The sequence below is a fragment of the Ambystoma mexicanum genome, chromosome 8 (genome assembly GCF_040938575.1).
Source record: "Ambystoma mexicanum isolate Mex_15411 chromosome 8, UKY_AmexF1_1, whole genome shotgun sequence".
In the NCBI taxonomy this organism is placed as follows: Eukaryota; Metazoa; Chordata; class Amphibia; order Caudata; family Ambystomatidae; genus Ambystoma; species Ambystoma mexicanum.
The window spans coordinates 1,640,456,662-1,640,478,417 of record NC_090929.1 but is presented as its reverse complement, the minus strand read 5'-3'; the positions used below and the strand labels follow the sequence as shown (position 1 = coordinate 1,640,478,417).

The 21,756-nt window shown below is 46.9% G+C and overlaps 1 protein-coding gene across 1 annotated transcript in view; it reads right to left on the bottom strand.

The window, feature by feature from the left end:
* The window catches only part of RAB11FIP2 (RAB11 family interacting protein 2), a 281,486-nt gene that overhangs the window by 103,338 nt on the left and 156,392 nt on the right, over positions 1 to 21,756 (bottom strand). Inside the window, exons 3-4 of the mRNA XM_069611907.1 lie at positions 12,483 to 12,954; positions 9,572 to 9,671 (exon numbers count right to left, since the gene is read on the bottom strand). Coding sequence (XP_069468008.1) covers positions 9,572 to 9,671; positions 12,483 to 12,954 — 572 coding nt within the window. The remainder of the gene's footprint in view (positions 1 to 9,571; positions 9,672 to 12,482; positions 12,955 to 21,756) is intronic.

Below are 21,756 nucleotides of genomic sequence, written 5' to 3'. Positions count from 1 at the left end.
ATGTGTGTTTTTAGAATACTTAGTGACCTTGAGCTCAGGTTCAAACAGTGCTGGTTTTATGTTATCTGTATCATTTCATTGGATTAGTGATGCTGACAGCTTAATGGTGGGTGCACACATCCTCCTTCGTATTTCGCAGTAGGTCTGTCACTTCGTTTGGACAGAGCTGTGTTGGGGGCTGCTGCCGTGTAGGCGTCTTGCAGTGCATCTCTGCTGGCAGGCGTGGCTGCTCTACTGCGTGCCTTTCTTTGCATCTCCCCACTCCTGCTGCGCATGGCCGGGGCGCCCCGCTGCATGTTGGTTGAGGCAGATCACTGCGTGTCTCTGGCAGAAGATGTGTCATTTCATTGCCCCCCTCACCCTACCGCGCATGACTGCACGAGGATGTGAAGGCTAGGGGCTGCAGATGTTTCATGCATGTTTACAGTAACATTTGTTTTTAAACCATGAATTGCTCGAGTTGTGATTGTATTTTCACATTTTTGGCATGCACGACTGGGGAAGAAGAGCTGTCAAAATTCTGAAACATGCAAGATATGATGGGTAAAGTGGGATTTTTCGGTGAGGCTGCAATGGCAATATCAATGCAAAAATCATGTAATTTTCAGAAATTTTTTGGCCGTGAAAGAGCTTCAAATGTGACGTGTGTACTTAGATTTGTGCAGGTCAGTACCACACCAAACGTGGTCAGTATTAATAGATTGGAACAAAAAGTTCCTGATGTAACCTTAACTAAACCGCCGGTATGTGTACATATTATAATGCTGCAAACGTCACATCGGAAAACACACATAATATATGCTTGCTTGTTAATCATTTGTTCATAACACTTGCAAATACAGCTCTGCATATCAGCATTCCCAGATGACAGCACAGTAAGCGAGTCACAGGGAGAGGCGCAGACTTGCATCGCATCAGCCAGCGAGTCCGCGGGAGAGCTGTGACTTGAGTCGAGGTTCCACTTTTAAGTTTCAGGTTGCTGTGCAGGAGTGCCCTACTGTCTTTCGATGCCCAGGCCACATGCGTCTTCAGATACTAGAGGACAGCAAGGTCTGGTGATGGGGAGCCTTCAGGCTCGGCACTGAAGGCAAGCCTTGGGAAATGTGGGAGTAGGCGCTGGAGAACAGGCCGGGCCAGCTTGGCACATACAGCCCTCTGGCGCACTAATGAGGAACGTTGGCTGCTGGGATATCATGCGGCCACGTTGACATTTTACGCCTCTCCCCCTTTTATTTCCCATTCCAGTTACTTAATTAGGCAGCCAACGGCTCACCGTGCCCTTTCAACTGGCTACTGCACCCTGCGTGCCCAGACAGGTGTTGGCAGCAGTGCAGCATGACGAAAGGGGCCTAATTGGTGAATCCGAGATTAATAAAAAAGGGGGAGGCGAGAGTGTGTGTGAAAATGTGGGAACAACCCCTGCATGTCATGTGGAGAGCTCAATTAAAACTGCGCCACTGCTGGCAGGATGGTCCGACCGGCTCACAGGAAGGCCCAACTCGGAGGCCCATCTGGCGGGAAAGCGTCTAAACTGCCGCTCTTCGCTCAATGGCCTAACTCGAGGGCCAGACACCGAGGAAGGTTTCACTTCAGAGCCAGGCCCACGAGAGGGTAACTTACAGGTCCAGTCGTTAAATATGGCAGTCGCTTCTGTAAGGCATAACTAGTAGAGGCACGCCTTGCCCTTGCCAAAGGACTCAACTGAAGAAAAAAAGGCCCAGCGTTAAATGATCAAATCGGATACCCACTCAGTTGCGCAGTTCACAGAAAATAATAACTTGGCTTCTGCGAAGACATACCCGAGAGGTTTACCAGGCGAAGGGCGGACTTGCCATGACGGGCGGGAAGACCTTCCCATCAACTGGTGAGGCCTGCAAAAGAGTTTTGCCCCCCTGCAAATCCAGCTGCAGGGGGGGCACTGGGACAGACAGACAGACACACACACAACACACACAAACACCCCCCACACCCACCCAAGGCTTCAAAATAAAGAGCCGATATTCGAGCATAAGCCTGAGGGAGGGGCCGCGCTGCAACACAGATTGACCGATTACTGGTGCCTACATGGGACACATCAGTACTCAACAAGTGTTAAGTGGGGCCTTGAACGCAAGCATGCATTGCTTAATACGTGATGGTACGAAATGTATCAAGTCAATTCCAGAAAAGGGCTGGAGGGGTGTGTCTGTCTGTCTCCCGGTCCCAACTGCTGAGGAGGAGGGAGGACACCACTACTGCAGACCCAGTACTTTCCTTGCAATACGCTTCTACTCACGCACCCTGCTAGTCAGGGCGGTGGCAGCTTTGCACCACATTTGAAGGTGTTGCACGGCTGATACAAAGCATGGTGGCACCCCAAATGTGTCAGCGGGCTATTGCTGGCATGCAGTGAAGCACTTGCAACTGTTTGCTCCTGAAAGAGGGCTCAGAATCTCACTGCAGCTAGTGGACCAAATTGGGGTGCTCATGTAGCCTGCAGCATACTGTGTGGCCCCTTCAAGTTTCAAAGCAAAAACAAAGAGGTGATGGCTGGAAGGTTTAGACTGAATCTTTCTGGGCAACCTTCCAGACCATCGTTCTTCGCCTGCCAAGCCATTACAGAAGGGGAAAAACCATATGCAAATCAGGCTTGGTCCCACCCCCAAAGGGGTAGTCCAGCCCGAACTGCTAGGTCACATCCCTTCTGCATGAGACCACAGGCATCCCCAAACATGTTTCGGCCCTTATGGGCCTCATCAGTGAGGAGCAGCTTGGGTCTCTAGACCCAGCAGGCACGGGACCCACGTCTGGGCATACCCGTCCCACTCGGGGTGACAAAGCAAAAAACAAAGGTGATGGCTGGAAGGTTTAGACTGAATCTTAACCACTGGCGTTGCTCTGGACAACCTTCCAGACCATCGTTCTTTGTCTGCCAAGCCATTACAGAAGGGGAAAAACCATATGCAAATCAGGCTTCAAATCAAGTTTCAGCCTGTTTGCTGTCTGGCACAGGCAGTCCCACCCAAAGAGTTCTGGCATGCAGCCCAGTCATTTTCTGTCCATCAGTGTTACTGTCCTCAATAGGTACCACGCGCTATAGGAGTGAGAAACAAGGTTGCGCTCCGCCAGCAGCCTCTGATCATCAGACCCCACTCTACATGTCACATGACTGCCAGAGAGGAGTTGGAGATCACACGGGATCCTGGTCTGCAAGGTCCAAGAAGAACCCTGTGGGTGGAATTTCCAGAGGAAAGGTATGCTGCTCCACACAGAAGCTAAGGCGAGCAACGCGTTTTTGAAGATGCCTCAGCCCACCGGTGCATCATATTCCCTAGAAAACAAAGGTTTGAAATATTTGGGGCAGGTGGTAAATGCAGACTATGAGCGCTCCCAGCTGTAAAAGGCATGGCAGGATTTGCAGAAATCCCTCAATGCATGGGACCTGCACGGCTGCACCACCGGTTGCCAATATGTATTCTGATCAACGAGGAGAACAAAGTACTTGCACAATTGATACAAGCAGTGCTGGAAATGGACACAATTTATTCGGGGAACCCTCTCCCCGCCCCCTTTTGGGCAAGGGCATGGTCAGAATGGTGTGGGCGTGTTCCAAGGGGCAGAGCTATGTAAAGCTTTATGGCAAGCAGGCAATGTTCTCAGCAAAGAAGAATTGCCATTTTTGTTCTTAAGCAGAACGAAAACTAAAGGAAATGCTACTGCAGATGGCGTGATATCATCTGTTGTCACCAGACATCGGGTTATAGGAACACAAAACCAAGAAGACAGGGCAAAACAAAGTTCTTTATGCAATGTTTTTAGGGCCGCAATATTCCATTGTACAAAATCGGCCAGACACTTTAAAAAAAAAATATTTTCTAACAACGTCATTCTCTTTATATTCCCGTGCCCTGCAAGCAATGTAATTTGCCCCCCGCCGCCCCTTGAGTAGCCAAGCTGTTAGAAACTCATTAGAATGGTATCAACCCAGCAGGTTAACCTAACACACAAAAAAGACCCAGAAAATCCCCTACTAAAAAAACGATAATCGTTAATACTCAGCATACACAGCCCAACATTGAAGAAACTAGACGCATACTGCTGCCACAAAAAAGCAGCAAATAAAACACAGCAAACTGCAAGCACTCTACTGACTCTCCAATACACCCAAGATGCATATAAAACACCCACATACAACAACCACCAAACAACACACACTGCCAACCCACTAAAAACATACCAGCACACAGTGACTGGTTTTTCCGAACTGAAAGTACTAACAGCACATCAAAACGCTCTTGCGCTTTTCCCTCTCAATCCCACCCATCCCAACCCTCGTCATTTTGCATTTGCGATCCACCCGAAGACCATGAAAATAGAAGCGGTGCGCAGTATAAATCACAAGACAACATTCAGTGGCAATTTGGAGTTTCCTTTCAGTTTAAGACTGAGGACGTTGGCTGGGTAGTGGACACGATTTCTGCTTTGAGGGTTAAGTTTGTGTTGTAGTATTAATACATCACTGTGCAATATGATATTATGGTCTAGAGTATAAGAAAGTTATTGTTAATGTTAAAGATATTTGTACCACACACTGTCACCACCAGAGTGGTCCCCTGGTGTGAAGAAACCAGGGAGTGGGGGATTAGTAGGGTGTAGAGGGAATGGGAAAGGGAGAGTTGTGGTGTCCGATTGGCAGCTTCAGTGCAGTCTGCACCATTCGCTGAGTTTAAGTGCGGTTTTCGGGTCTGTGCGAATTCTCATTTGCTGTTGTGCCAGGTTATGTGTTGTTAGTCTTTTGGTGCAATGTGGTGAAGGGCGTGCAGTTTGCTGTGCCGAGAGGTGGTTCTGTGAGTTTCTGTACTAGAAGTGAATGCAGAAAATTGAGAATTGGGCTAGCGGGTTTTCCTTAACTCTTTGTCTTTGCATTTCTGAGCTCGACATCTACGGTTATCCTGTGCGTTTGGAATTGTAGTTTGTCCGTCTAGCTGGCGGGCCGGTTGAGGAGTGGCAGTTTTCCTCTGTGTTACTCTAGTGGTATGTGTACCTGGCTTATGCCAGCATATTCCCTCACCCTGTGGTTGGGGATGTTTAGGTAAGAGGATTCTGGTTCCTTCCCTGACAATCCCGTATGGGTATCTTACTTACCTAGTTTTCCTCTGTGCATTAGCAGTATGTGGACATGGGTGGTCAGGGAGTCTCCCCCGCCATCTGGTTAGGTGGATTAAGTTAGGGGTCATGGTTTCCTCCTTGGGATTCTTGTTTCACATTGGGTCTAAGCTTCCTAGTCATTTCCTTCTGGTTCTGCAGCAAAGAGCCAGGTTTTGAGTAGTTTTCTGAATTCCCTATATATGATATGATATTTTTTTATATCACACCCATACATAAGTGTTTCAGAGCACGACGAGGCAAGGGAGGGGTACAAGGGAGTACAATACAACGATCTTACTAGGCCCAGTGACATTGAAAACACACAAGTGCAGAGGAGAGGGAAGGGAGGGAACTGCAAAGGGGAAGGGAGGAGTGTAAAGTGTTGAACAAGTGATCAAAACCAACAACAGATAGTGCGGCCAGCAGGTGGCAAGTACCAGAATTAAGCGCAGACAACAGGTGTCTGATAAGTGCAGTTAAGGGGACTGTAGGGTTGCAAATACAGACCCAAGTGCAAAGGTTGCCAGGAAGCAGTGCTGGTATGCAGCTGGGTGGGCAAGGAACTGGGCCCGTAATACAGAGGGTTGCCAAGCGTCCAGTGCAAAAACAGGCAGATCAGCAAGAGAGGAAGAGAGAAGGTAGAAGCAAAGAGGAAGGTCTTGAGGTGCTTCCAGAACCGAAGATGGTTATCCTCAAGTTTCAGAGAGGCAGGGAGGCTGTTCCAGAGGGAGGCCCCAATCGAAGAAAAAGATTTACCATCAACTTGTTGCTTGGAGAAGCGACTGACCTTGAGGGAGTTGGAAGTGGAGGAGCGAAGAGCTCGAGTAGGAAGGTATTTCCGAAGGGAGAGTTGAAGGTAATGCGGACCCAGGCCCCAGAAGGCCTTGTGGACAATGCAGAGGGTTTTGAACTTAATCCTTGCAGCCACTGGGAGCCAATGAAGAGATTTCAGGGCTGGAGAGATGCAATCCCTGGGCTTGAGGCCAAGGACCAGTTGCAGAGAGTAGTAGCAGGCAGATTTAGGAAGAGGCTGTTGCAGTAGTCAAGCCTAGAGAGAACCAGAGCTCTAGAGACGGTGAGCTTCTGGGGGAAGGAGAGCAAAGGAAGAGATGATCCTTTGTGCTGCGTATGTGTTTTGGTAGGTGATTCCAGGTCATTGCTGCCAGGTGAGAGAAGGATGATCCTCCGAATTTTCTTTTATTGTATGGTTTTGGTTCTAAGCGAATGTCGTTGATTGATCTGAGAGCTCTTGTTGGATGGTAGATGGTTATTGTCTCTGTTAAGAACTCTGCTCCTTGGCCGTGGATTGCTCTGTGTGTTAAGCACATAGTTTCAAACTTCATTTGCTGTTTTATTGATAGCCAGTGTAATGGTAATAAACATGACGGGTTCAGCTAAACAAATTCAGGTAGAAACAATTCAAAGAAATACATCTCATCTGGGATGTTTTTCTCTGACATGAAAGCAAATAAAAAGGTATTTACTTAAAGAGGAAAAGGGTAGTGTGCACAGTGCCCCACTGAGCACTATTGCATATATAATGCCCCATGCCTCCAAGTCACAGGCTGAACCCTTTAGCTATAGGATTGTCTCCTCCTGCCTCACGCCCATCACCAATCAATTCCTAAACATACCCATCTGACTCCCCATCCCCTGCTCACCCATCACTCGAACCGTCGAACCCCACCAGTGCAGATAAAGAAACACTGCCCCTTGGCCTGCATGCTGCTACATCATTAATTATACAAAAGGAAGGCATCAGTAAGTGTTGCCACTCTCAAAGACGGAAAAGACCAGGACATCACTGGACTAGCACCACAAATTCATAATTAAAAATTACAATTTTACTATACCTAAACACACCATTGATGTCTTAAAAAGCAATACAACCAACGCAACGCACATACCTTCCTCCCGAGGAGCAGGCTCTGGTCAGGCTAGTCATTCTGGGACTGTCGGCAATTGTCAACATTACTTTTCTCCAGGATGAATCAGGCATTGTTTGTGCTAATCTCCCCCTTTAGTAGAGAGAAAGAGCTGCTCCCATGCACAAACAAACTCAAATTCAGGAAGAGAAGAGCAACAAACTACACTAAGCGGAGTTCAAATTAAATGTTTTACTATACACCGAGGCAAAATGTTAATATAACATTTTGGAGACACAAATTAAAGTTAACATTGACATTAAAAGGATTTTAAAAACACTTTTTGAAAGAGTGTTTGTGTTCAGAATTTAGAAGTTCTTTTTGGATAATATTGTTGTATTTTGGTAATTAACATTTTTTATGGGTTTAAAATAGATCCCCTCCAAGTTGTTCAACGGGAATGGACGGAGACTGATCCCACTCCATAGTGGTTGTAACCAAGGTAACAAGTGCTTAAGCGGAGAGGTTGCGCCTATCATACTTCAACGTTAAGAATACGAGGTGGAGGATGAGCCCCTGTCTTAATGCACTAGTAGTAAAAATGGAACACTCGATGGCAGGACTGCACTAAATCACTTGCTTTTAGCCCCCATTGGCAGAGTGCACCCAACTGAGAAGGGGTGAGCCACGGGGGCTACTCAGCAGAGCCAACAGCGGCCACCCAACATTCAAGACAATTGTAATGAGGCAGGCTGGGCATTCTTGGTAGAAGAGACCCTCCTTACATCACCACTGGGGGCAAGTCCGCAACTGGTGGACCCACAGCGATTCGTGAAATATATCCAAATGCCGGCCTCCTCGCCCAGGAATGCTGTGCAGAGAACAGTCGCCATCCTATCTATCGCAAGATCAGTCACCCTTGGAACCACATCCGCACCTCTGGGGGCTTTATAGCAGACATGATAAGACCATCAAATAAATAGCAGATCATCAGTTCCAATGAAGCATCAGTTCTCTGGTTCACAGTTACGGATCTTAGCGCCATTTGGACCGGCTACTATCAAGGACCTGTAAGAGGGTGAAGCAGCTTACTTTCCTCAAGGTCTGCAAGACAGAGCTTGGAGAAGCAAAGAAAGAAATACCTAATCCCATGAGATGGTTTTCCATGTAAATCTTCCACAGTCAAATAGACTATAAGGTGGGGAAATGTCAACCTTTCTCCCAACTAGGGGGGCCAAGTAACCGGGAATACAATAGCATTATTCATAAAAAAGGTAATGCAGGTTACTTCTATTTTGAAATGAGATTTGGATGCTGATCAATAAATTGACCATACGAGCAGCAACATAGCAAGAATTGAAGCAGTGGTGCTGTAAGAGGTCCTAAAATATGCTTCTTCCGGGTCCTGGCGAAACTAAGAGAACATCCTGCTGCCCCTCTTCCAATGTGGGGATGGCACAGCCATCCACGTCGCTTTCCCACACTCCCATGCCTCCCTCCTCACCTGCGCCACTTAACTCAAGTACATTGCTAATCTTTTGCCCACTAGTGTCACTGCTACCGTCTGCTAACATGTTGCCCTACTCTAGTCTGCCCCTCTCTTACAAACACTCTTCCTGGCCTCCGTACCACTTTGCTCTACTCTATTCTGCCCCTCTCTCACGCACCCTCTTCCTGGCCTCTGTACCACTTTTCCTCTTCTCTCATTTCAGTGTGGATGTCCCAATACAGGTGCGGTTAGTAGAGACTTTGGTTCAACTGCAGCAATATGTGCCCTGGTTTTACAGAGTGAGCACTCAAAGTAAATAATCCGTTTAAAGTGATTCCTCCAGGTATTTGCATTTCAGAAATCAATAATACATATTATCTGGTAGTGAATTTCCACACTGCCAATCAGTATTTTCAGAAAGCTCAAATGACCTGTGTAGTATTTTACTTTTGCTTTAGAGGTAACTCGATTGTCTCCTCCCTTTCCTGGTCGACCAATCAGGAATCAGAAAGCAAGTGTTGGAGAATCTTGGGACAAGTACATTGAACGTTGGGTTCATTCCCCTAGGGGCATACGCAAGGAGCGCCGCCTCATTCGTTCCTATATTTCCAGGAGCATGACCAGGAGCACCTTGGGACGTGTACATTGAACATTGGGTTCATTCCCGTAGGGCCATTTGCAAGGAGCGCTGCCTCATTCGTTCCTCTATTTCCAAGAGCATGACCAGTAGCTATATCAGGGTTTGCCGGGATACGGCTAGCCGTAGTAAACCATGTAGAGATACTATCCCTTACTCCTTCCTTATGGCCTTGCAGTTGCCTCTGATACGGCTAGCCGTAGTATACCATGCAGGGATACTATCACATACTCCTTCCTTATGGCCTTGTAGTTGCCTCTGATACGGCTAGCCGTAGTAAACCATGCAGAGATACTATCACTTACTCCTTCCTTATGGCCTTGTAGTTGCCTCTGATACGGCTAGCCGTAGTATACCATGCAGGGATACTATCACTTACTCCTTCCTTATGGCCTTGTAGTTGCCTCCGATACGGCTAGCCGTAGTATACCATGCAGAGATACTATCACTTACTCCTTCCTTATGGCCTTGTAGTTGCCTCTGTAGGTTCCGCTGTCGGTCACTCGACATGGTTGTGCCCAGGTCTTCCGTGCTGGAGGGTCTGGAGTGGAAGCTGGTAAAGATAGTAAAGAACAAGTATTACACAATGAACATTAACATGTCAGAAGTTTAAGGGAGAACGAGTGGGGGGGGGGGGGTTAATAACCTTGTTATATAGACACACAGATAATGATGGCATGTACAAAAGGTCACGACTTTTCCAGCCTGCCAGTTTCCCTACCTACCGACACCCCAAGATTGTCTTTATTTTGATCACAAGGAATTGATATAATCAAACAATCCTGACAGGGGAAAGAAAACGAGAGAGAAGGCGAAGCCTAGCAAAGGTGAAAGGCTGTTGGCTCCATCCTGAAAAGTAGAAATGAGGTAGACTAGACTTCTAGATGGCCATGAGTACTACTCACAGTTTAGGATTAGAAAGTCAGACATCTCTACTATTTTACAGTTTGGGCTTTTGTGTAGGCATGGGAAAGACACTTGCTAACTGGCTATTGATGGAAGCAGGTGCAAAATGGTGCGAGTACCCTGGCATCCAATAACAGTGCCTGGCAAATGCCTACCATTGCTATAAAGGCTAACACCTATGGCTTTGCCAATGCTGGTTTTTAACCAGACTTCAGTGAAGAACATGCATATGCTTATAAAGAGGTTGGCTGAAGGCAGACCTGATGAAGACATTTACAGTACACCATTACATCTGCAACGCGTTCACAAATCCAATTAAGTCATTAACTCTGAAGACTGCTTTGAGAAAACACTGGCAGGCACTTCGAGTGCAACGTTTGATAAGGCCTGATTAAAACGAGCTCAAAGAGTTCCCATGAGGAGGGGTTTTGGGTGGCGAGGGGCAGGAACTGGGGGCGGGAACGGCCATAGTAATTAGCATGGCCTTGGGCAGTCAATGGTGAGCAAATAACCACACACCTTCTACAAGCTTGTTGTCCCTCCTCATATGTCAATTCTCCCAATCAATCAAAACAACTTTATTGGGCGAAAATGACATAAAAGTCAAAGCTAAAAAAGTTACAGGATTAAAAAAAAGAATACAAAATCATCCAAAATTATTACATATGGAAAAAGCGCAAAATGCCCAATAAAATGCATTAAAAAACAAGAAAAACAAACCACCATATATTTTGGCCAGTCCAGTGGGGAGATCACGATAGCAGCCCCGCTGATACTTAGCATTACAAAAAAAGTTCTATCTATAGCACTTGTGTAAATGCTGGACACATGTGTCTGGGTGTGTCAAATTCATTCGTCCTCCGACAGAGTTCATGCTGCTCAGTCTTGCCAGCCAAGCACTAGGAACATATTTGGCAACACAAGCTACTATATATGGATCTGTAGTCCCTTTACATCGATCCAGTGCCGCAATAGTTGAGCTAACACAACATTTCTCCCTATATGTAATCTAACGCAATAGTTTTGGATTGGAGGTGGTGCTAAGCGACCACCTAATAGCACAAACTAAAGAAATCTACAAAAGAGGGTGCTTAGTGGGATTTAATGAAGATGAATAAAAATAGGTTTCAGCAGAGTGATCAGGAATCACTCCTCGGCTGGACAGGGATCAAGGAATCCCTAGTGCGTGAAGGAGGGCCCACTTAGCTGCATTCTCAGAAAATGTGAGCGTTTAAACAATTTTTATTAGCAAAGATAATGGAGCTAAATCTGACAGTAGAAAAAGTGGACGCCTGATCATTTGGTTGTTACCAACCAACGAAGGCAACCTGGGCCACGCCGGCTGTCAGCAATGGAGAATTCACTTTAGCCTCCTAAACTTCTCTGGCCATCGTGTTTTAGAAAGTCTGGGAGACAGAATGAGGTGGATTTGGACTTTTGGGTAGTTGCCGTCACAGGATTTAATGTAATTTAAAAAAAAATAAAAAAGAAATCGCACTATGGATCCAGGTGTGGGGCAGACCTTTTCTGGCTGAGCCCTTATCAAGCCCCTGCCTCAGAGCTAGAGACTGGTGACAGACCCCCACATTGAGACTGCCCTACAGGACTCTACTGTGCCCTGTCTGCCAAGGTCCAGTTGGCAGACAAGCCACTATGTTCTGTCGTCCCGAAACGGCCTCCCGCCCTGCGCCACTGCCGCGGAAAGCGCTAATTACCAAGGCCTTCTCTGCGGGTCAGGCTAATTACCCATCGCCAGTCTCGGTGGACCTCGTTACCAAAGGACCCGGCTTCTTCTGAAGAGTTCTGCACAACACATCCAAATTAAAGTTGCTTTCTCCCGTTAACACCTGTCACTGGCTGCAAATTGGGAAGCGCATGCGCGCCGTCCCTTGGCCAATGGTAGGGTGATATCCGAGGGATGATGCTATGATTCGACATCCTTGAGGGCCTTCATCACCCTGACCTTCTCCGCAGACACCACAGAAATGTGGCCCCTTCACCACGTCTGCAAGCACGGGGCATACACAAATGACAGGGCAACTGAGCGGTGCCAGGATCCTGCAGGCTAGACTAACAAACAGCATAGCAACAGACATGCTTCCATAACACAGTAACAATTAGCAGAAGGTGTGTGGGGAGGAGCGAGCACAGCGGAGGAAGAACGCTACTGAATCAAAGTATGGGGCGTGGAACAAGTGATGAATCCATTGCAGCGAATGCAGCGGCGTGCAGAATGAGTGTCCATTGAAGTGCATGGAACGTGTGATGTCTGAAATTAGCGGGGCTCCATTGAAGTGCACAGAACACAAGTGGCCCTTCAAGTGCACGAGGCCAATCACCCATCCATTCCCCGCTTGCCAAGACAAGCTGCTTTCCCTGTAATGAGCACCACGCACTCAAAAGTGACAAACTTTTAAAAAGAAAAAACCCTAAAAGTGCAGACACAGTTTAGACTCACCCAAACCTGGAGGTTACGCCACTGATCTTGAAGTTGGTCGCAAAGGGATTCGTAGAATCATACTGTGCGCTGTCGAGTCGGGCATCGTCTGGAATGCTCAGCGACTTGCTGTCACTGGAAAACTCAGATCCCCCATTGCTGAGCGACCTCTTGCCCTCTTTCTTCCCGGTCACGCGGTCAGTCACCCGGTCGAAGAGACTAACTTTGTCCTTCTTCTTGGGCTCTTTCTTGGCGTCGCCGCCTCTGGAGAACCAGCTACCGGCGCCACTTTCCCAGGCCTCTGGACCTTCTTCAAATGGATTCCGCTGCCTTGGCAGCGTGGCAAACTTCTGTGGCAAGGCGGTGCCGACATTGGCAAAAGGGTCTCTGGGCGGCAACGGGGAAGACTCAAGGTCTGTAGAGGAGCCTTCAGGCACGCTGATCTTTGAGGTGTCAGCACTCAGAGTCCTTCTGTGCGGAGATTTCAGACTTCCTGCAGAGAAAAGTGCTCATTACTATGCAGTTATATTACAGTGTATAATTTCTACTCCACACATCAAACCGCCTTTTGGCACAAATCGATATGCAGCTGGACTACATTAACCAAAGAAATCGTTTGAGAAGATGAAGGTTATAAGGCTTTTTTGAACGTGAAGTGGAAATGGCATAATCAGATGTTCGGAAAGGAGCTTGCATGGGGTGGAGGCATGGACGCAGATACACTTGCCCTCACTTCCTCGTCCCAGAGGTGGACTGGGACACAAAAGTGGACCTACAGGAAGTAGGGTTTGGGTGTTCTCCCATTACATTTGGAAAAAATGGGTCCAAATGGTGAATTTTAAAAATCACATTTGTATGTGGATTAGAAAGTAGTTCAGTGTAACAAAAACAAACAGATCACATTTATTAAGAGTGAGCAATAACAGTGGAAGCTTTGAAATAAATTATTTACTTTAAAGGAATGGTGCATAGGAGAAAGCAGATCATGGGTGTATTTGGGCACTTTTACTCCCTAAAAATAGTCAAATACTCCCAAAAAAGACAAAACGGAGTCCAGATACTCTCAACAAAAAATGGGAAACAGATGCATATGAGCTTGTGCCCCTGCTTTCACTCACACAGCTCCACGGATATGTTTGGACCAGCAGTGCACATAGTACCACAGGAAGAAAGTGCTATTACTGCGTGAGCGGAAAAAGTAAATGTATGCATAACTAGGTGCAAAGAAATTATTATTACAAAACATTTCTGTTCCCCAGTTAAAACATATTTTTACTAACTTATAAAATACTCCCACTGGGAACTGGACTTACATTTTTACTCCCTAAAAAAATCATTTTACTCGCAACTTTAAAAATTAGGGAGTAAAATACTGCAACTTCAAAATCTTATTTGGAGCACTGGGAGAGAGGATAATGTGATAAATCCTGCAGAGTCATCACTGATCCCCAGTCTAGAGTCTCCTCCCATTTGGCCAGGGGAAGGCAGTCGCTAACTGATCCTGACCCTCGGGCTGGTGTTCAGAGGGTGGATCACATGGGGGGAGATGGCCGTAAGGGGAGAGTGGTGACTCCACAAGAAGAACAGCAAAATACTTTGAAAATTGTGCATTAATTCCAGGGTTTTTAATGGCTTGTTGCTATTATTCAAAACCATCTGATTCTAAACCCATGAGAAATACTTTGCTTAAGCAAAACCCCCTTCAGTCTTCATATACATTGTGTGAAACTAAACTACATGAAACATCTGATGCTTATAATGATTGTAATATTGTTACAAATGTTAAACCATATGAAGAAGAAAAAATCAATTAAAACTTCCTTGGACTCAAAGTCCCAGAAAGCCTCCAGTACTTTGACAAGAGGGGCAATGAATTCATGTGGATGAAATGTGACTAAGAACATTTTGCAGTCTAGTTGTTGCAAAACTAATTAGCTGCGTAGGACTTTTGAATCCTTAAATCGCCTGCAACTGGAGAGGAAGGTGGAAGAAGGGAGAAACCTAGAAGAAAGGTGTAACGTGGAAGAAGAGAGAAGGCAGGTTGCAGAGTGCACGGAGCGGGAAGCGTGACCGGTGTCAGAAGATAGCCTACAAAGTACTGTGGGAAGCGAAGAATGCCAGAAGTCAGCTGACAGCATTTGAGAGCGAAGGAGAGGAGCCCCGGAGGTGAGAAAGCAGAAGATGCATGGCAGAGCTGTGTATGGAGACGTGGGCCTGACCAGCTGTGTTGGTCTTGGCAGTGAAGGCTGGAGGAGCCAACGCAGGGACCTAGAAGGACTCTGCCATTCAAGGGAAGCCAGTCCCTTGGAAGTGCTCCTCAACTGACGTATGAAATACTGGTTAGTCAGCCTTATATCAAAGGGGGCCCGGGACGTGCAGATGTATTGAAAAGCACATAGAAGGAACTTTTGGATACCCACCTGATATAATTGAATGGAAAAGTTAAATGTGGTGCAATTCACCTGACATGAGAGTTCAGCTGATGAAATTCTGGGAACCAGCATTGCCTAAGCCAAGAGACTTTGTTAAAAGAACACCCAGGGCAAATATGGTGCAATTCTCCTGACTTAAGAGGTCATTTAATGCATGGCATTTGTAACGTTGGGGGGGAAATCTGGAAAAAGCATTGCCAATAGTCGAAAGAGATTGAAAGTCAAGCCTTGAACAATCCCTCAGACATGGGATGTCAGTTTGGGGGAAATTGGTGCAAGTCATAGTGAAAGTCAAGAAAAGGGAGTGGGAAAGCACTGTTGTATGATACTCAAGAAGAAAGTGTGGAGAGACGCCTGATAAGAGTATCAGTAGCGGACCCTTTTTGGAAACAGGTACCTGGCAGGAGAGTAAACCAGGATATCAAGATTTTTCAGTTGATGAATTTCCTGGCAGGAGAGTGTACCGGGAAATTCAGTTTGTATTGGTATGCTGAAAATAGACATGATCATTAAGTTCTTGTTTTCTGTGAACATTATATCAACCAGAAACTTTGAAAATAAGTGCCTTTTGCCATACATGAACCTCTGGTGTGTAAGAGACATTTGTTCTGCTGTCCTGAAAAGTACTAAAGACTTTTCTTTGCCTTATTCAAAACAACTTTGTGGAAAATATACTTAGCTTTGCTATCCTGAGGCACTAGAAGAGACTTTCTCTTTTGGTAAAGCAGTCTCATAGAAAGAACATTTGTTGTGTAATCTCGAGGAGAGTGTTAGGTGAAAGAGAGACTTGTAAGAACTTTAAGCAAATGGGATTGACACATAACATTGTGTATAGTTTGTGTGATACAATCCAGGGGAAGGGAGTCAACCCTTGGATACAAGAAGTGTTTTGGTTGAAGTTATGTTTGAAATTATTACACTTTTCTATTAAGTTGAACTTTTAAATATTTACCTTGCACATTTATTCGAATGTATTAGTGTGAGGGCCGGATTGAGCTTGAACACTAGGTCATCCTGCTTTAGTTTTAGTTCATAGGATGAGATACTTGTTAGGATAGGGAAAGTTAAGCATTTATCCAAACCCTTTTAATGTTGATAAAAAGCCTGAATTTGAGAAAAGTATCTCTTTGTGTCCGCCTCTCATTACTGAATCCCCACAGTAGGCAGAACAGAAAACCGGTGTACCCCCATAAAAGGAGGCCCATGGTACAGAGGTCCACTGGGGGGGAATTTCCAGAGTCTGCTGTTATTAACACTATGCAGCCCTCACAGTTTATCTTTCTAGAGATCATATCAGCCGCCAGGTTTAGCATAATAGGGTAGCAAGTCCTCCTGCCCTTATGTTGTATATTAATGTTAATGTTAAAGGCTATATATACCACGCACTATCACCAACGGAGTGGTGACCTGGCGCTCTGTATGAAGATAAGAAGGCTTGTCCTTCCGATCCAGACATAACTTGGATGCTTCCCCCATCCAATAGATGCGTTACCTGGAGCAGGGCTATGTCACTAACTGATGTGTTCAAAGAGGTCAGTACCTTCTGCTTTATTCAGTTCTTTGACATTCTATGATGTGATTCTCAACTCCGTTTTGTTGCCGTGTCCACATTATTGATGGGACTCCGTGAGGATAGCAGCCTACAAAGCACAAGCCGGTGTGCCCTATGGGCTTTGCGTTGCTTCTGAGAGAATATTGTGCTATGGGCAGTTGCACTAAGAAACAGGTCACTAAATATGAATTCCCAATTGCATAATTCCAGAGTAGGATATAGTCCAGTTGTCTACAGGCTCAGATGCAGCGCTATACCCGATCGTACTACCCTAACCACCCATATCGCATGACAAAATACAAAAATCTGCCTGGAGACGCCAGAAAGTGAGACTACTGCTCTGCAGGAGCACATGGATGAGAAGGGGTTTTCAAACTCCTACAGAGCCCCACACTACTACTAAATCTGCAGTGATCTTAAATCATAAAGGTTGAAAGAGGCACAACAGGAATAGTACACCTCCTCTTAGCCTCTTTTTTTTTTTTAAGCGCTCACACAGCCCGCGGGCATCGAGGCACTGTTACAGGAATCGTTTTTTGTTTATTTAGTTGTGTAATAGTTTTTTTTGTCTTAGTTGCGTATTTATAAACACACTTAAACACCCCGATGTTTCTAAGCGCGGACCCGGGTATCGAACTTGTGTTGCTTTGTGTCATCGTGCTTCCAAGGCGCGCACGTTGCCGCTGAGCTATCCTCCCTCTCTGAACTGTGCCATGGGCAGAGGCGAGCCTATACTTTTCAATAGTGGCGAGCGCTAGCAAGGACGCATCCAAAACAATAGTCCTGTGATACCAAAACAAAAAAAAGCCCAATCAAAGCTCTATAAAAATACAAGACTAATCAAAGTAAAAAGGCAGGTAAACTAATAAAAACACTAACAACCCACCCGTTTAAGGAAATGCATCGAAAGTGCCGGCTTTTGGTTTAAAGGGGCACTTTACGCCATGCACGAAGACAAGTGCATGCGGGCAGCTGTCTTTGCAGCAATGTTAAAGTTTCAGCATCTCTCTTTGTTAAAAAGATAAGTAGTGGAGGCTTAATTGTCACTAGGGCGCTTACAGCCAGGCCAGTGGGACAGAACCACTGTGTAGAACTTTAAATCTTCTTGGGGCTGGCTCGTTGCCAAGTCACTTTGACAGGAAGCAAAAACTGCTCTGCAACAAGTGGCAATCAGTTTATGACTCGAAAGAAGATTGGAAACCGTTCATGTGGGTGCATACTTGTGGTTTTTGACGACTCGAGGGGTCTTGACACATCGGTTAAAGTAGGGTGGGGAGACGGTTCGACTGGGTCCAGCAATGCGATGCGGTTCTGCTGTGACAATTAGCTCAAAGAAGCTCGAGAACAGGCAGGAGACTGTCGAGTTGGATGCTCGGAAAGGCTTGAAAGCATAGAATGTCAAAGGCAGCTCTGTGGGGGTCTGACAACGGCTCAAAAACGGCTTGCTAGCAGTCGAGTTGGCTCAAAAGCAGATACATAGTATGCAAAAGGAATACATGATTAACGTTACGTTCCTTGCGTAGACCGAGGACAGATGCAACATATCTTTCAACTGTGTTTGTTGTTTCTTTAAGAGCTTTCCTGCAACCTCACTGATAATTATGTAACAGTACTATGGCTGACAAGTGACATTGCTGTGGTTAAGCGAAAGGGCATTTGAGCCTGACTGCACTATAGATAGTCATTATTATAATGAATATTATCTTATTTAAGCATACATGAGTTATATGAATGATTTCTAGTAGTTTTACAAGCTAAAGAAAATAAATTGTCGAGGGTGGAAGCAGACAAATGATCCCAGGTGACCTAGTCACACAATAACCAAGGCGGGTAGCCTAGCACATCACTTACACAAATGTACTGTGCTAGCTTGGGCGCTCATCCTGCAGCTGCTCGAGAACAGGGCCAGGTCCCGGTGGCCAGGCAAGAGGAGCAAATATGGGGCTGTGGAGAAGTGAAAGGAGGAACTCTGGGCTCAACTACCAGTGTGGCTCCAAGATGAAATTATGGACTATACACACACACACGTTTTTATTCAAGCAGCTTTGCTGATTCTTGGACATTAACGACAGCGTTCACTGTGATGAATCCTATGATGTCACCCCTTCTCCTCAACAGGGTGCAGGGGGGGCTTTCCATGAGGCCAGGGAGGTGAGGCCGCTACTCGATAGTCCCCTGGGGGATGGAACTCAGTGGGTGGATCTCATGGGGAAGGATTCCCCCTCTGGGATTCATGAAGCACATCATGGCTTAATGCAGTATAGTGCACCCTCACCCACCTTTCTTCCCTCACCTTCTTTTCCTTTCTAAGTTCATACAAGTTCCCCCCCCCCCCATGCAATAGTACCACTAGTACTGGGACGAGGAAGATCAAGACCGACTCCACTGAACTATCATCTCAATATACTGAGACGAGGAAGATGCTCTGCACTAGAACAAACTCACTAGACCATTCAATTGAGCAGTCTAGCTTTCGTCTTTCATGGAACTTAAAAAGAGAAGGTGGATGAACAACAGTAAGATGCACCACGAGCAAAGCAAGCACAGTGCAGATGGAAGAGCTGATCCTGCAGCTACTGACCGAGATGTGATGGAAGGGGAGACAGTGTCGCTACCTGCCTGGAAGAGGACAGAAGGCCGGAAGAGGCTGAGGCTTCTGACGCAGAAGAGTGCAGCGAGACGGACCAGCCGCGCAGCCCAACTCCCAGGAAGTGCTGGGGAGCAGCGGACAGCAATGCACGAACAACAAACACAGAAGTGCCGTCGGAAGTCGTAAAGAGGCCCAAGACCGAGCCCATACACAAGGTACGGGGGCGTTCATAAGGCCAAGGCAAGGGAAACGTTCCCCTTACTTTGTGGCACTGTGAGAATAAGAAGCCTGAGAAGAACAAGTTACTCTCTTATCTGGTAACATTCTTTCGATGGCATGGTCCGACGACGTATTCCATATCTATGACAGTAATCACCACAGCTCTGCTGCTTCGGAAAATCTTTCGGCGTCTGCGTCCTGCGTCGATGACGTCGATACGCCGCCTTCGTGGACCTCCCCCGATGGCCGACGTCACTGGATGTTATAAGTAGGATGCACAACGCCCGTAGCCTCAGTTGTAGTTTTTTCCCAGAACGTGTGGCACCAGTCTTCTGCCAGTCTGACCACACAAAGCCTTGCGGAAACGTAAGCTGCAATCGCAATAAGAAATTCTGTAGCGGGGAAGGCAGGGAGGGAGCGATATGGAATACGTCGTCGGCCCATCCCTTCGAAAGAACGTTACTAGGTAAGAGAGTAACTTGTTCTTCGAGGGGATTGGGTCCTCCGACGTATTCCATATCTATGACAGACTCCCAAAGCAGTACCAATGCAAGGAGGTGGGAAAAGAATTTAGAAAACAGAAATTTAGAATGCCCAATCAAATTGCGGAGTGAAGAACCGCCTTGCCAAAGGCCAGATCCTGCCCCCGGATGGAATCGAGGGAGTAGTGACGTACAAAAGTATGTACCGAAGCCCAGGTGGCTGCATCACAGATGTTACGAATAGGAACACCCCTCTGTAGGGCAGTAGAGGCAGCCATACCCCTGGTAGAATGGGCCCGTAAGACGACCGGTGGGTCCTTACCCACCAAGCGGTAACACTCAGATAACCAAAATAATCCAGCGAGAGAAAGTCTGTTTCGTCACAGCTTGTCCCAAACGCTTTCCAGCGTAACCAATGAATAGTTGATCGTCCACTCTGATCCGTGACATGCGTGAAATATAAAAGCTTAACACTCTCCTAGGATCAGCCTATGGAGCCTCTCCTCTTCCTTACCAGAATGTGGAGGAGGATAAAACGCCAGAAGAACAACCTTCTGGCCTAAATGAAATTCCAACACCACCTTCGGAAGAAAGGAAGGACGAACTCTAAGGACAACCCTGTCCTTATGAAACACAGTGAAGGGTGGCTTAACTGAAAGTGCCTGTAACTCACTCTGCGAGCGAAAGTGACCGCAACCAAAAATACAGTTCTAAGAGCTAACAGTCTCAAAGGGCATGAATGCAAAGGCTCAAACGGAGCACCCATCAGAAACTTGAGAACAAGGTTCAAATCCCAACCAGGCACCTGGAAAGGTGACAGAGGGAACACATTAGTGAGCCCTTTCAGAAACTGAGAAATTAAAGGAATTTTAAAATAGGAACACTCTTCATACGAGCGCTTAAATATGGACAGCGCGCCAGGTAACCTTTAGCGGTACCCACTTGCAGGCCCCTGTGGGCCAAAGAAAGCAAAAAAGACAGAACTACCGGAATGTCACATGAAAAAGGATCCACATTCTTAACCCTGCACCAGTTGCAGAACTTACGGCAACGGTACAGGGACTTTGTTGCTGGCGGTCTGGCCGAGAGCAACACCTCCATCGCGTCTTCAGGGAGGTCCCAATCCTTATACCTCAACCTTTCAGATACCAAGCGTGAAGGTTGAGGGATCTGACCTCTGGATGGAGAACCTGACCTCCCCCTCCTGTGAGAGCAGATCATCTCGGTAGTGAAGACGACGTAGAGGGCAGATGGACAAGTCGAGAAGGTCCGGGTACCACGTCCTCTGGGCCCACGCCGGAGCAATGAGGATCATCCGGGAACCGAAACTCTGCAGCACTTGCGGAAGGACGGGGACTGGAGGAAACGCATACAGCAGTGGGAATGACCACTCCACCACGAACGCGTCTCCTAAGGCTCCTTTCAGAGAAAATTCCCACGAGCAGAACCTCTTGCACTTCCGGTTGACACTGGAGATGAAGAGATCCACTTGAGGGGTCCCCCAAAGGGCGAAGATCTCCAGGAGAATCTCCTGAGCCAACTCCCACTCGTGAGAGATCACGCTCTGCCTGCTCAGAGCGTCCGCCGTCTCGTTTTCTTCTCCAGCCAGATGAACTGCTGAGATCGAAACTTCCTGCTGGATTGCCCAGAACCAGAGCTGCATCGCCTCCCTGCACAGAGGAAGTGACCCTGTCTCCCCCCCCCCTTTTTGTTGAGGTAGTGCATTGCCACTGTGTTGTCCGTCAGGATCAGGACATTCTTCCCTCGCACAGTCGGCAGAAAAGCCTTCAGGGCTAGCCTGACGGCCCCCAGTTCCAACAGATTGATGGAGTCTGGACTCCGACGGAGACCAACGACCGCTGACTATCAACTCGTTGGCATGAGCTCCCCATCCCGTGAGGGATGCGTCCGTCACGATCGTCACCTCCAGCCAGGGCAGCCAAAATGGAGCCCCCTTCATCAGATTGTCTTCGACGGCCCACCACAGAAGGTCCTGGGCGACCGAGGACGGCACCTGAAC